The sequence below is a fragment of the Gambusia affinis genome, linkage group LG10 (assembly GCF_019740435.1).
Source record: "Gambusia affinis linkage group LG10, SWU_Gaff_1.0, whole genome shotgun sequence".
Lineage (NCBI taxonomy): Eukaryota > Metazoa > Chordata > Actinopteri > Cyprinodontiformes > Poeciliidae > Gambusia > Gambusia affinis.
The window spans coordinates 6969647-6982297 of NC_057877.1; the positions used below are offsets into that span (position 1 = coordinate 6969647).

The 12651-nt window shown below is 42.5% G+C and overlaps 1 protein-coding gene across 3 annotated transcripts in view; it reads right to left on the reverse strand.

The window, feature by feature from the left end:
* Positions 1-12651, reverse strand: part of kdr (kinase insert domain receptor (a type III receptor tyrosine kinase)) — a 27481-nt gene continuing 14830 nt past the window's right edge. For all 3 annotated transcript variants that reach the window (XM_044129088.1, XM_044129087.1, XM_044129089.1), the window contains 18 exons: positions 12118-12453; positions 11874-12020; positions 11664-11789; positions 9299-9405; positions 8812-8944; positions 6155-6259; positions 5947-6060; positions 5026-5114; positions 3814-3961; positions 3641-3732; positions 3412-3534; positions 3210-3321; positions 3030-3129; positions 2836-2941; positions 1464-1600; positions 1304-1388; positions 850-935; positions 1-738 (listed from right to left, as the gene is read on the reverse strand). In XM_044129088.1, the coding sequence (XP_043985023.1) occupies positions 522-738; positions 850-935; positions 1304-1388; positions 1464-1600; positions 2836-2941; positions 3030-3129; positions 3210-3321; positions 3412-3534; positions 3641-3732; positions 3814-3961; positions 5026-5114; positions 5947-6060; positions 6155-6259; positions 8812-8944; positions 9299-9405; positions 11664-11789; positions 11874-12020; positions 12118-12453 (2363 nt within the window). In that variant the 3' untranslated portion in view covers positions 1-521. The remainder of the gene's footprint in view (positions 739-849; positions 936-1303; positions 1389-1463; positions 1601-2835; positions 2942-3029; positions 3130-3209; positions 3322-3411; positions 3535-3640; positions 3733-3813; positions 3962-5025; positions 5115-5946; positions 6061-6154; positions 6260-8811; positions 8945-9298; positions 9406-11663; positions 11790-11873; positions 12021-12117; positions 12454-12651) is intronic.

Sequence of the window (12651 nt, forward strand, 5' to 3'; positions counted from 1 at the left end):
GCAGGTGGTGAGTATTTTAATTTTTATAAAACTAGTTACAATAAATTTAGGTTTAGTCATCTGCTTTTAATAAAAGTACTGAAAGGAAAGTGAATAATAGAAATGTACAAATGTGCTCCAAAAAACGCTGATGTGAGAACTGGCCATTCAATGTGCGGACAAAATAAAGTTTACGGTACGAAAGAAAGGAGGAAAAAAAAAAAAAAGAAACTTCCTGACTTATTTATCTAAAATGCCAGATACACATCCTGCAGTAGAGGAAGTTTGTGGATTGTGCGTCAGGAAGTGGGCGTGTCCAGAAATGTCCATTCCTCCGGTTGTCCAAAGAGAGACGAAGAAAATCTTATCATACAACCGTCCTTGTTCCGTTCTGACTTGCTGCGTTTCCCAGAAAGCCCCAACGCCACTGCAATTCCAGACATGTCTTCTGTCATCGATCCTTGACTGCAATACTCATGAAAAGGATAAATATTCTATACAGCGAGGGAACTCGAGGTCTAACAGGTGAGGAGCGCACAGGGTCAGACAGGCGGCGTGCTGTAGCGGATCTCGGCGCTGAACTTGTCCGCCATCTTGGGCAGCGGAGGCTTCTTCAGCATGTTGTGCTTCATGATGACCTCCTCGTTTGCATAGATTGGAGTGTCTGTGTCGTCAGAGTGGTACCCTGACTGATATCCGCTCGTCTGATTGGATGACTCGGACGCCACGGACTCTTTGCTTTTGCAGCGGAGCAATTGGCTAAGAGTTCAAATCAAAGGCAATACAAATTAGGAAAGTAAAAGAAAAGGAAAACTACTCTACGGCAACAAAGTATTACATATTATTATGTGATTTAGTTTATTCACTTACCTGAAATTGGGTGTAGTTGGGAGCTGTTGATTTAAACACTTTACTTCCTCTGGAGAGAAGCCCATCCCACTGTCCGTGTGACCCTCCTGCAGAAGAGCCAACAATTTTGAAATGTTTGAGTCATGACAAATAAACAAAGACTCCTCAGGTAAGAACATTAAGACCACTGACTGCTGAAGTAATTAACACTAAATAGCTCTTCACCATGGCACCTATAAGTACGTTAGGTGTATTTAAGGGGAAATTAAAATTTTTCCTACAAATTTGGCGTCAGAAGTGGGATAAATGATCATGTCCAAGGATGTGAGTACGTTTTGATGAAAGCCAATTGCGATGACCAGACAACTGAACGAGAGCACGTCCCAATCTTTGGCTGTTATGGAGTGTTTGCAGCTGGCATCTACTAAAATAAATTTAAAGACGGAGCAGAAATGAATGGGCGACCAGGGCTCACCATGACGCTGCTGTGCGCCAGAGGAATGTCTTCAAATGTCTTGACACTGAGAGACCGACTGCATCTCTTGCTCTGCTGGGACAGCCTGTGGACGAAGGACAGGTCAGTGAAGCACCACTGACACTAACCAATGGTGGGATGATGAGAGAATCACGCTGACCCAAGGGATGATGGGATGTCGTAGTGGGTTTCCAGGGTTTCCCCATTTTGAGGGCAGCCGTAGGGACTCTTTGGCTCAGAGGACAGTAGGCATCCTTCTGCTTCGCCGGCTGTCAGGGGGATATAATCCTTCCCATCCTGGAGAGAAAGAGGATTTATGTAGCATAACTTCAAACACACACTCACTTAAGCAATTGTGCAATTACAATCTTAAACTTTAGAGATAAGAAGCAACATACAGTGCTTGTCACGTTTACTTGAAGCTACTCAAATAAAGACATTTGAAAACACAAGAGAAGGTAACCTTTGCCTGCTGTAGTATTCACTTACACTGAAAATGTTAGCAGCATCCGTCCCCCAAACTGAGTCCGTTTGTTTATAAAATTACTTTTGGGCCAAAATAACAAGCACTCCTAGCAATTCATACAAAATAAATTAACTGAGGCAGTTTTGTAGTTCATCTATAAGAGTTAATTCATCTAATGTGGTAATCAACGACTTCCTCTTTAAACTCAGAAACACAAGACAACAGTGTTCAAGTAGAGCAGATGTATGTTGATCACAAAATACCAACTTATGTAAAATTTCCTATTTGTATTGCCATGAGTAAAAAGATTAAAACAAGTGGAAAGACGGGTAACTTGGAGTCATAACGTCTCTACAACAACCATCCAATCATCTACATTGCTTAGAGAGAATGACATGAAAATGTTTTGGGGTTTTTTTAGTCTTACCAAATCAAGCATAGACATCTTTACTCTGCTTGTACTTTAACTGGAACAAAATGCTTTGGTTGGATAAAACTATGGATGCATTTTTAGGATCAACCTTCAGAGGTAGCAATCAAACAAAGGCCATACGAAAGAGCACCTGCTAACTGTGCTGAAGGAAGAGTGATGCTGTGGGCCTGTTTTGGCCCTTTTCCAGCAGCACCTACAAAAAGTGCGGCGCCAGTGATTCAGTTCAAAAATAATTTCTCAACCACCAAACGCACTTGAATTAAAAGTTAATTTTGTCTTAAAAGATTTCTATAGTTTAACAACTTCCAGCCATCACACGTGTTTATGACTCTTCTGCTGCAAATGAAAGTCAGTTCATTTTTTTTTACCCTGATTTCCTGCACGTTTCCCAGATGTTTTGTTGCAACACTCCATTAAACGGGTTTGAATTTAATCGACTGTATTTTATAACAAGACCCACGGACAGCTGTGGCGATCACACAACACAAAAAGGAGACTAAAAATTCAACTGACTCTAATAAGTAATATGTTCACAATCTGACAGGTCAGCTTCCAACTCCTGGTGATGAAGACTTGATTAAAAAAAATTAAAAATAAATAAATCAGGATGTTTTGGTTTTGTCTGGAGCAGACCTGTTGTGCACTGGCTTGTAGTAGATTTCCCAAATGTTCGACCAGTTCTGCAAACGTGGGCCTGTCTGTAGGCCGATCCATCCAGCAGTCCAACATGGTCTGGTATCTGTTTGGACCACAAAGAGAACGCGGGTTGAAGCCGAGATGCGCCGTTCTGTGCCCCCCGCCGTGGCTATTTTTCAGCTAGAACTCACATTTCGGTGGTGGCATATTCTGGAGGTCTCATCCTTGTGCCTTCCTTGAGCCTCCTGCAGAAAGACTCGTCGATGCAAACACCCGGATAGGGAGAAGCCCCTGTAGGAGAGACAGATGGTTGTTACGGAAACACAGAGGTCTACATGCATGCTGCAACGTGGGGCTAGAGTTAGGCTTACCCAAGGAAAAGATCTCCCAGAGCAGAACTCCAAAGGACCAAACGTCACTTTGAGTTGTATAGACTCGGTCAAAAATGGTCTCAGGAGCCATCCACTTTAGAGGGAGGCGGGCCTGTAATAACAGCAAAAAATTACAAGTTTTACTAAACCATCTAGTTCAACTATATGGTTTTAACTCCATGCATGAGTTCAGAAGACTCACATCTCCCTTGCGAACATAGTCTGGGTCTTTGTAGACATCTCTAGCAAGACCAAAGTCGCATATTTTCACCACGTTATTCTCTGAGAGCAGAATGTTTCTGGCTGCTAGGTCCCTGTGAATGCACTGCAGAGGAGAGTAAAGTCAAATTGTATTTAAAGCAGAGAAATTAAGACGTCATGTCCTCCAGTTTGGAGGCCTAAATGACTGCAGAGACACCAAATGTTCTTACCTTTCGAGAAGACAGGAACTCCATTCCTTTGGCGACTTGGAAGCTGTAGCTTATCAGGTCCTCCATTGTGAGATGGTCGTCAACCGAGCTCTCTGGAATCACATTTTAATGACAAAACTGCCCACAACGAATGAAAACGGTGAAAAGAGGTGAGCAACCTCTTGTTTCACAACCTCGGTTAGGGTCACCGCTGGCGCATGAAGCTTTGTCTTCGGCCGTTCCCGTGCAGATGTCCAGCTGGGCCACTTCCCCCAAACCCAGATCCCCTCCAGTCACATCCTCATCAGCAGGCGCCCACCTCCGGCTACTGGCTCGCTTTCTCTGTTCGCCACAGAACGGTAATAAAAAATACATTTCATTTTAGGAGCGGGATCAGTTACTTTTATTAAATTAAACAGCCGTTTGGAGCGCTGACCCATCACCCAGGCCATCCTGAATAAAAAAAATCTGGGCCATACATCTCAAAGCAGACGTTCCCAGGTTTACTTCACACTTCTGGATTTCATGGATGCAGACCAAGGATGAAGCCACCTTTTCTTATAATGAACACAAAAGTCCACTTGGGCAAATAATAATAATACGTTTTTTTTGTTGTTGTTTTTTTTTTTTGTCTCCTGCGTTACGGCAAGATTGAACAAAAATGTATTTTATTAATTTGTGTGGCTGCGTTTGATTTTTTGACAGCATCAAATTTGTATTGCCACACATCTCTAAATTGTCTCTGTGTTGTCCTGCTAGGGACTGACAACCTGTCCAAGGTGTATGCCTCCAAACCCGCAGCCTTGCAAGAACAAGCGTGTGCAAGACGTCTTTAAGTTGGAGCTACTGGTCCGTCTTACTACCAGTACTGGTTGGATAACTTTGTGCACCATGGCTAAAATTATCCTTGAGCGGTATTTGTTCCGTTTCTCGAAGCAGCACTCCTTCCTCTGTGTAATCGGACTCATCCAGATTTCCTCTTATTTTTTTCCCAAAAGGCGTGCTTTCTTTGCTTTGATAGCCAGCAGATTTCACCGTGGTTAGCCGTTTCGGAACCAGCCGGGGAAACGCGTCAACATAAAATCAGCAGACTCCGCACGTGTTAGCGACGTGGACATGTTTCAGCTGGGTGAAAATGTAAACAGCCACACTGCTGCGCGTGTAACGGTGTCAGGATTTTCTCAAAGCGGGACGGTGAGTATTCCTAATTTTTCACAGTAAAGATTTCTACTCCAGGTAGAAATTTGAATGACTGCAGTTGTAAATAACTAAAAAAGCTGTTCATACTATAGCATTCTTTTAAGATGTGTGGCATATGTTGTGATTTTTTTTTTTTCTGGGCTGCAGGTAACCACATTAAAGTGTTGGCCATGTTTTACTGGCTGCAAGCGGGTTCCGTATCTCACCTTGTAAGGGCTGTACTCGCCACGCTTGCTCTTCAGGTAGCTGGATAGATTTCCATGTTTACAATATTCAACAATCACCATCAGCGGTCCTGCAAGAGGAAACATGTGAAATTTCATGAAGGAAAAAGAAAGCAATGCCTCCAAACTGTTAGTGAGGCTCATGTCTGCTTTTTAATGTCCATATTTAACAAAGCGCAAAATAGACGGTTAAAAGACAGTGCAACAAAACATTGCATTCACCAAAGGAAAAAAAATAAAATTAGACATGTCATCTGCTAATTACGAGATCCCGATCGTGTAGTTAGTTTCACTAAATATAAAACAAAAATAACCATAGAGTTGTAATTTAAAACTACCTCATAAACATGAATATGGAAATTAACAATTAGACTGACATGATTTAAGATTTAAGATGCTTTCATCCTTTCCATTGATATAAAAAACGTCTTGTTCTACAAAGGACAAAGAAAAATACCGACTGGTTTATTAGACAATGAACCATTTAGACAAATGAACCATACAGCTCCAAGTTCTTCTGGATCTTCTTGTGTCATATTGGTGGCATTTTTTTAAAAAAACAACAAGATCATCTGCATACATTTGAATTTTACAGTTGCAGCATGCAGACTTTCTCTTTCTTCCCTTTGATATGAAGGGTTGACGATAGTGGCCCAACACCATCGGACAATTAATTTACAGCCTTGTGTGGACTACCTGCCATGGATAATGTTATGAAAGACAACTTACAACCAGAGGACTTAGATAGAAAGTCCTTTAGAAAATACTTTACTGAGATCTGGGAATATGGCCAAAAAACACATTTATCTCAAATAGTATCAGTTTGTGGAATACAAAAAAAAAAGTCTATTGTTTATACACAAAAAGACATTCTTCCTTCATTATCAATGCATCCTGACTCACCCCCGGGCTTGGTGCAAGCTCCCAGCAGGTTGACCACATTGAGATGATGTCCAATGTGGATGAGAATCTTTAGCTCTGACATCAAGGCGCGATATTCACTGGTTGTAGCTCCCTCTGTAACAAAATGAAACAGCTCCTTATGTGTTAAGATTTCTATTGCAGTAAGAGCTTCTTTTTTTTTCCCAAGAAAGGAAGAGAAAATACTCACCTTTCAGCATCTTGACTGCTACAGTGGTGCATGTAGTAGCTTTCTCAATGCCAAAGGCGGCTGCTTCTACAACTTGACCAAATGCCCCTCGTCCCAGAGGTTCACCTTCATCAAAAAGTAAGAGCCATAGACAACAGTCAGTGTTTGCTGTGGTATTTATTTGTCTTCATCATCTGTCTAGAGAGCATGAAGCAAGATTTGATATATTTCCAAGTAGGATTTTACTATTTTTAATTGACTGTAAAGAATTCCTTTCCTTCCTCCCTTTCCTTCTCAGTGACCAACTTAATTTCCTTCCTTCCTCCCTTCCCTTTTTTTCTTACTTCTTTTTTGTCTTAGCCCACTTAAACCCAAATTTACTCATTTGGGTTTAAATGTTTGGATGTTTGGACTTGAACTAATCAAGGGGAAATAATTTCAAAAAGTGTGAAAAAATATATGAAAAAGTGTGTTTTATGATCGGTCACAATTGTGACCGGTGGGATAATATGGTGTTATCTCTTGTCACAGCATAACTTTAGTGCAACATTTGCTCCGTAAAGTACAAATCTGTATATTCTAAACCAAGGTAAATTTGAGTGTTTATGCATAATTATATTGAACTTCAGTCTGTTGTAGTGTTATGTTATCCCATTAACATAGATCATAAAGATAACATCTATAGTAGAGGCCTTCATTTATATTATTGAAAATCATGAATATTTGTCAGTCACACTGTCATACATTAATAAACTTAGTCCAGGGGTCTTAAACTCCAGGGATTGAGGGCCGGTGTCAGGGATCTTTTCCATCCATCTGTCCTTCAATACACCTGAATCAGGTGATTAGCAGGGCTCTAGAAAACTGGACTGCATGCTGAGGAGGTCACCCATTTAATTCAGGTGTGTTGGACCAGAGACACACCTGAAGGTTGCAGGATACTGGACCCCAAAGCCTGGAATCAAAGGCCCGTTGTTTGGCTCCTTCTCACCATTTGGTGACTTTGATATTCTTCCATTCTGGGTTATTTCATCCCCTCCTTACTTTCCATGATCTTTTTTGAAGCACTCAATGTGCAATACAGCCTTGAATTTCTCCCAGGCATGAGCGGTGCAAAAGCAACATCTCTGGAAATGATTCTTGCATTCACTGACGAGTAAGCGTCTTGGTCACCTCTGGAAGAGAAGTGTCCGTTTGAGATCGATTTCCATGACCTACTGACTTTGTGCCAAACCTTTGCATAAGACAGGGTGTGCTGTGGTGGCGCAGGGAGTTAGCACGCCCCACACTTGGAGGCTTTAGTCCTCGACGCGGACGTCACGGGTTCGATTCCCAGTGTCATCTTGTGTCAGAGCCTCATTTGATCCTCTTTAATTTTAAAGGGTACATCAAAGAGACAGTTGTCTCTTCATCATAAACTTTTGAAGGTGGTAACAGAGTGCCACGTGACTGGTGAAGGGGGAGATCATCCTCTTTTCCCATGAACGGATCATATGCATTCAAAATCTAAGCCACCACTACCAAAACCAGTAAGGATTCCATCTTTCTCACAACTACATTGTTGTATACTTTGTCTGACCATCAACAACAAATCAAGGACCACACTCAAAATGAATCTTAAAAAGGAAGAAGTTTGGAATTGGAAGAATATGGTATGTATTTAAATAAGCGTACCTAAGTTATATGTATTGTCCCACTGGTCACTATTGTGACCGTCATCATGTTCACACATCCTGCTCACACACCAAAACAAGTTCTGTAAGTGCAAAGGTGAATATCATAACTAGACACTTTAAAGATGATCGTATGTGGTATGTTTACTTAAACACACGTTGTTAGCCTCTTCTTTGGGAGGTTTGAGGCAGTCTTCCTCTCGCCAAGGTGCAACCAAGATATAAACAGCTCTGGTTATGTGATAATTTACTCTAAACGTGATGATGCATCAGTATTATCTAAACACTTTAAACTTTCAATATTTGCTGAATATTAACTGAAAATTTAATCAGTAAGTTTTCTTTTGGAGTCCTGGAAAGTGAAATTAATTTCTTGGTCACTATTGTGACCGGTGGCTTAAAATGGGTTAGTGCCCAACTTCGTTTCCTCCCCACAAACTCCATCCCTTCATTGTCTATGGCTGTGCTGTCGCTGCGGCATCACGGATGATCTGCTCCACGTTCATCCAGTGGGGAGCGTGCAGCACGGACAAGCCGAGGCAGGTTGACAAATATTCTGATGCTGAAGCTTTTTGCATCATGAACACTGGAAAATTCTTATGAGATTTTCTGTATCCTGCATGAATATGAGGATTTCCTGACGCTGCTTCACGGCATTTTTCCTCCTCTTTCCCTTTTGGAAATCAGGTCATCTTTTATCCCCTCGAACACAAACAAAGGCAGAAATTTTGGCAACTGTGCCGTGTGATTGCATAAAACTTTTTTTTTTTTTGTCCATGCAGACTGGCCATCAACTACCTCAATGGGTATTGTGTTGGGGTAACAAAGTGAATGATTCGAGTTTGATCATACTGCACTTGATTGTCCTAAATTAAAAATAATGTCCTCACAACGTGATGTGATCTGGATATCTGATGCACTCTCGTTTTGGTTTTAATCCAAACCGGCCCGTCTAGAGGGACCCTTTCTCGATGTTCCACAGACTTCATGACGATCACGTCTTACCGAGCTTCAGCCTGTCTCGAGGAAATTCCCATTTGTTCGCGTCGTATGTGAGCCTCTCACACTGCTCGTCCATGGGCATGTCCTCCGAGTCCAGGATCATGGACAGGTAGCCGGTCTTCAGGTCTCTAGTTGGCTGGAAAAGCAAAGAGGAGATGTCAAAGAGGTAAACTAAGAGTTAATAAGCTCCTGTTTGTCTCAACTCTGCCTTCCCTGTACAATAAACTGTCCAGGCAGGTTTCCAGTGACTCGGCTGCTGATTCTGATAAATGGGGCCCAGTCGCTGTTTGCAGGCTTACGTGACTTAGGGGAGCTGAGTGCGGACTCGTTGTTTCTGGACAACAAAAGATAGTGTCCTCCCAGAGCCAAACCAGTCCCCTCTAATCAATCATACACGCTCTGCAATTGTGGCCGCTTGTGCACATGAGCGTGCTCTGCTGATTTTTTTTTATTTTTTTTAGTACTGACGGGAGCGTCAAAGGTTACTTACTCTCTTTCGCCCACGGATGACGAAGACGATCAAAAGCCAGAAAAACATGGCTATGACCACCGAGCCAATGGGAACAATCAGCTCCACGTTAGTCTTCTCCTCTGCACCTGAAAAATACACAAACAACGCTACTGAAGGGGCAATTCACAGGTACTTATCAAGCCCAGCGACTGAGTTTAGTGACCAGAGTTTGAATCAGAATGTCGATGTGGCGTTGCGTGATATTCAGGGAGGTTTTCCGTCATTGTATTTGGCTCGTACGTGTGAACGTCTGAGGTCTGGTTGAAGGAAGGAGACAGCTGGAATCTGGACTGTAAGCAAACTGATATTTTATCCAGTCATAACAAATACCCTGGAGTCAGGGCGAACGGCTTTGGCCAAAAACAACTTGGAAAAGGCCAATCAGACACGCAGTAGGGTGTCACTACAAGCTACAACAGACCACATCTCCGCTACCAAAATGTTTTTTTGCGGTGGGTGGGTCAGAAAGGGTTGAAGGAGTCATGTGTATTCTTTCGTTTTCTAAGGGAAGGGTGGTCTGGGACAATATCAGGGGATTTTTTCCCCCCTTCATTCCAGATCCATTTTTTTTTCTTCTTGTGGGGAACAATTCATATGTCATTCATGTGACTGATTGGAAGGACAAAGAATATTATTCACATAACTCCACAGATAAGGTCACAGTGTTTCTTTTGTATTTTTCTCATAGAATGTAAGTACATTGTAGGCCACATAGTTACCACTCGAGTTACATAAATTTAATCTGTAGCTGAAATATGTGCTTAACGGACAGACATTTTCCACTGAATAGCTGTCTGTAATAGGCATATCATTTAAAATATTGGGCGACGGTATTAAGATTATTATATAACTCAAAATTGTACAAGAATTCGTCTGTTTTCTCAAGAATTCCAGCAACATATTGTGCAAAGAAGACGATAGTTTTTTTTTATTTCTAGATGTGAAAAGGTGGTGTAGATTTACCCCCCAAAAAACTTCAAGTCGTAACTTCTTCAGTTCTAGAAACTAGAGGCGCTTGTGGTGGGGCTGAATACAAATCTATGTCCTACTTTTCCTATTTTTATTTGTAAAACGAAATATTAAAAACCATGCATTCTTTTCTTTTTGCCCACTTCCTTCATGTGAGCATGTCACACTGAAAAATCTCATACCAGAGATTCCCTTTTCAGAAGACTGAACAACGTGAGCCTGGATTATTATCTTTACATGCACCAGAACAGAGCTGTGAGATCCCTTAACCTGGTCCATCTTCTGCGTACAGGGACAGGATCACGTAGGCCCTCCTAGTTAGCATGTTTGTTTGTTTGTTGTCTTTGCTCCGTCTCTGCGTTTGGGACAGAAAGGCACAGACAACAGAGTCGAGGCTGAGGCTGGGGCAGGGCTGGCCTCTCCCTTTGTCCTGCAGTCTCCTCATTGTTTTGGATTCAGAAACTCCCAGGAGGATGTGCGTTAACTGGGCCAACTTCCTGTCATGCGGAAGCAAAGTTATTCTTGCTGTCTTTGATATCAAAGATGTTATAAGTGTAACGTGAAGTGGGAAAACCTTGACGTCAAGGGATAAAAATGAATCACTTGTGGGTGTTTTCAAAAGAAGAAGAAAAAAAAAAGATAAAGGGTGAAAAATTTTCTCATTAAATTTTCCCTACTGGGAGCCATGGGTGCATCACTGAGCTGGCTAACTGGGCACAGGTCCCAGATGCCCAGTGGGTGAAGGGGCCTCAAAGCTCTTATGCAAAGGGAGGAATATGACAGACTGAAAGGAGGAACTATGAAGAGAGACTGAAAACAATCACAAAAAGACACAAAATTCACACAAGAATAATAAAAAGTCGTTTATAAAGCTCACTGCGATCAGCTACGTTTCAGGTCATTTTGAATGTTCACTAGATTCCCATTTGGATCTAGTTGTGAACTTTGACCCATTACAAGCTAATCATCTGATTTAGATTTCCCGCTACGATTTTCAGCTGTCTGTCTTTACAGTGAAGGATTCCCATGTGCTTCATAGCTAAACACACAAACGACCATACAACTTCCAGAAGGTGCACTGCAAAAACACAAAATCTTACCAAGTATTTTTGGTCACGTTTCTTGTGTGAATATCTTTGTACACTTGAAATAAGATAAAACTAACTTCCAAGTAATTTTTCAGTGAGATAGGAGCTTGCTTAGAGTCAATAATTTTGTAAGATTTATAAAAAGTGACCGATTATTTCACTTGTAACTTTGCACCAGACGCTAGACCAAACTACCAGGTAGGATTTTGTGTTTTTGCAGTGTTGTTCCAAATCCATCTTGGCGAAGAAGCAAACTGCATTTGGTGCCAGCGGTAGCACAGACTGACCTTCAACACTCAGATAGGCCTGTGCGGTATCACAGCCACGGCTGTTGCATGCCGCACACGTGTACAGACCGCCGTCCTCCTTCTTCACGCGCTGAATCATCAGGTTGTTTTGTTGCAGAATCACACCTGGAGGCAGCAGATGAACAGGCTTGGTGCATTAAATGTGGTGACTTGTGAGGCGACGGGTGTGCGGGGCAGCAATCGTCCTACCTGAGCCCTTCTCCACCGTGTGGTTGTTTTTGGTCCACACTACTGTCGGGTTTGGCGTCCCAACGGCGTCACAGTGAAGGGTGATGGTCGCACTCACGTTGACCTTTTGGTCGGTGAAATTGTTACGTATTCTTGCAGCCTCGAGATCTAAGGAAGTCAAATGTGAGAAACAACAATCAGTCATCAAATCAGTTTCTCTGATCAAAGTCAGAAATACGTTTTCTGAGATTCGAGCCACGCAAACCTTTGAGGAACAGATGGCGGAGAATGCAGGTGCTCTTTGCCGACTTGATGTTCTTCACCTGGCAGGCGTAGAGGCCCTCATCCTGACGGGATGCGTTGGGCAGCTTCAGGTCCAGGGTGATGTTGCCCTGGAGATTGGACAGCACGGCCTGCGGCAGGGGCTGCAGAGTCAGCGAGTGGCAGGGCCGGGTGGACTCGGCCAGCTCTGATGGGGACAGGTTAGTGACCCGGAACCAGGCCAGTTGGTCGTACAGCAGATTGTCCGCTTTACACCGCAGGACCACGTCGTCCTGCTTCATAGGCTTATCGGAGGGAGACATGCTCACCTCCAGGTCACCTAAAGGGGTACAAATCGCAGATCAGACAAGTAACAGTGCCTTGCAAAAGTGTTCATTTTGTCACCTTAGAACTACAAACTTTAAAGTGTTTCATTGAGATTTTTCAGCATGTGAAGCCCAAACCCCAGAACATTTGAAGTGGAAGCAAAAGGAAACAAAATTTTCAAAAACTATTGGCAACAAGACTCTAGCAAGTG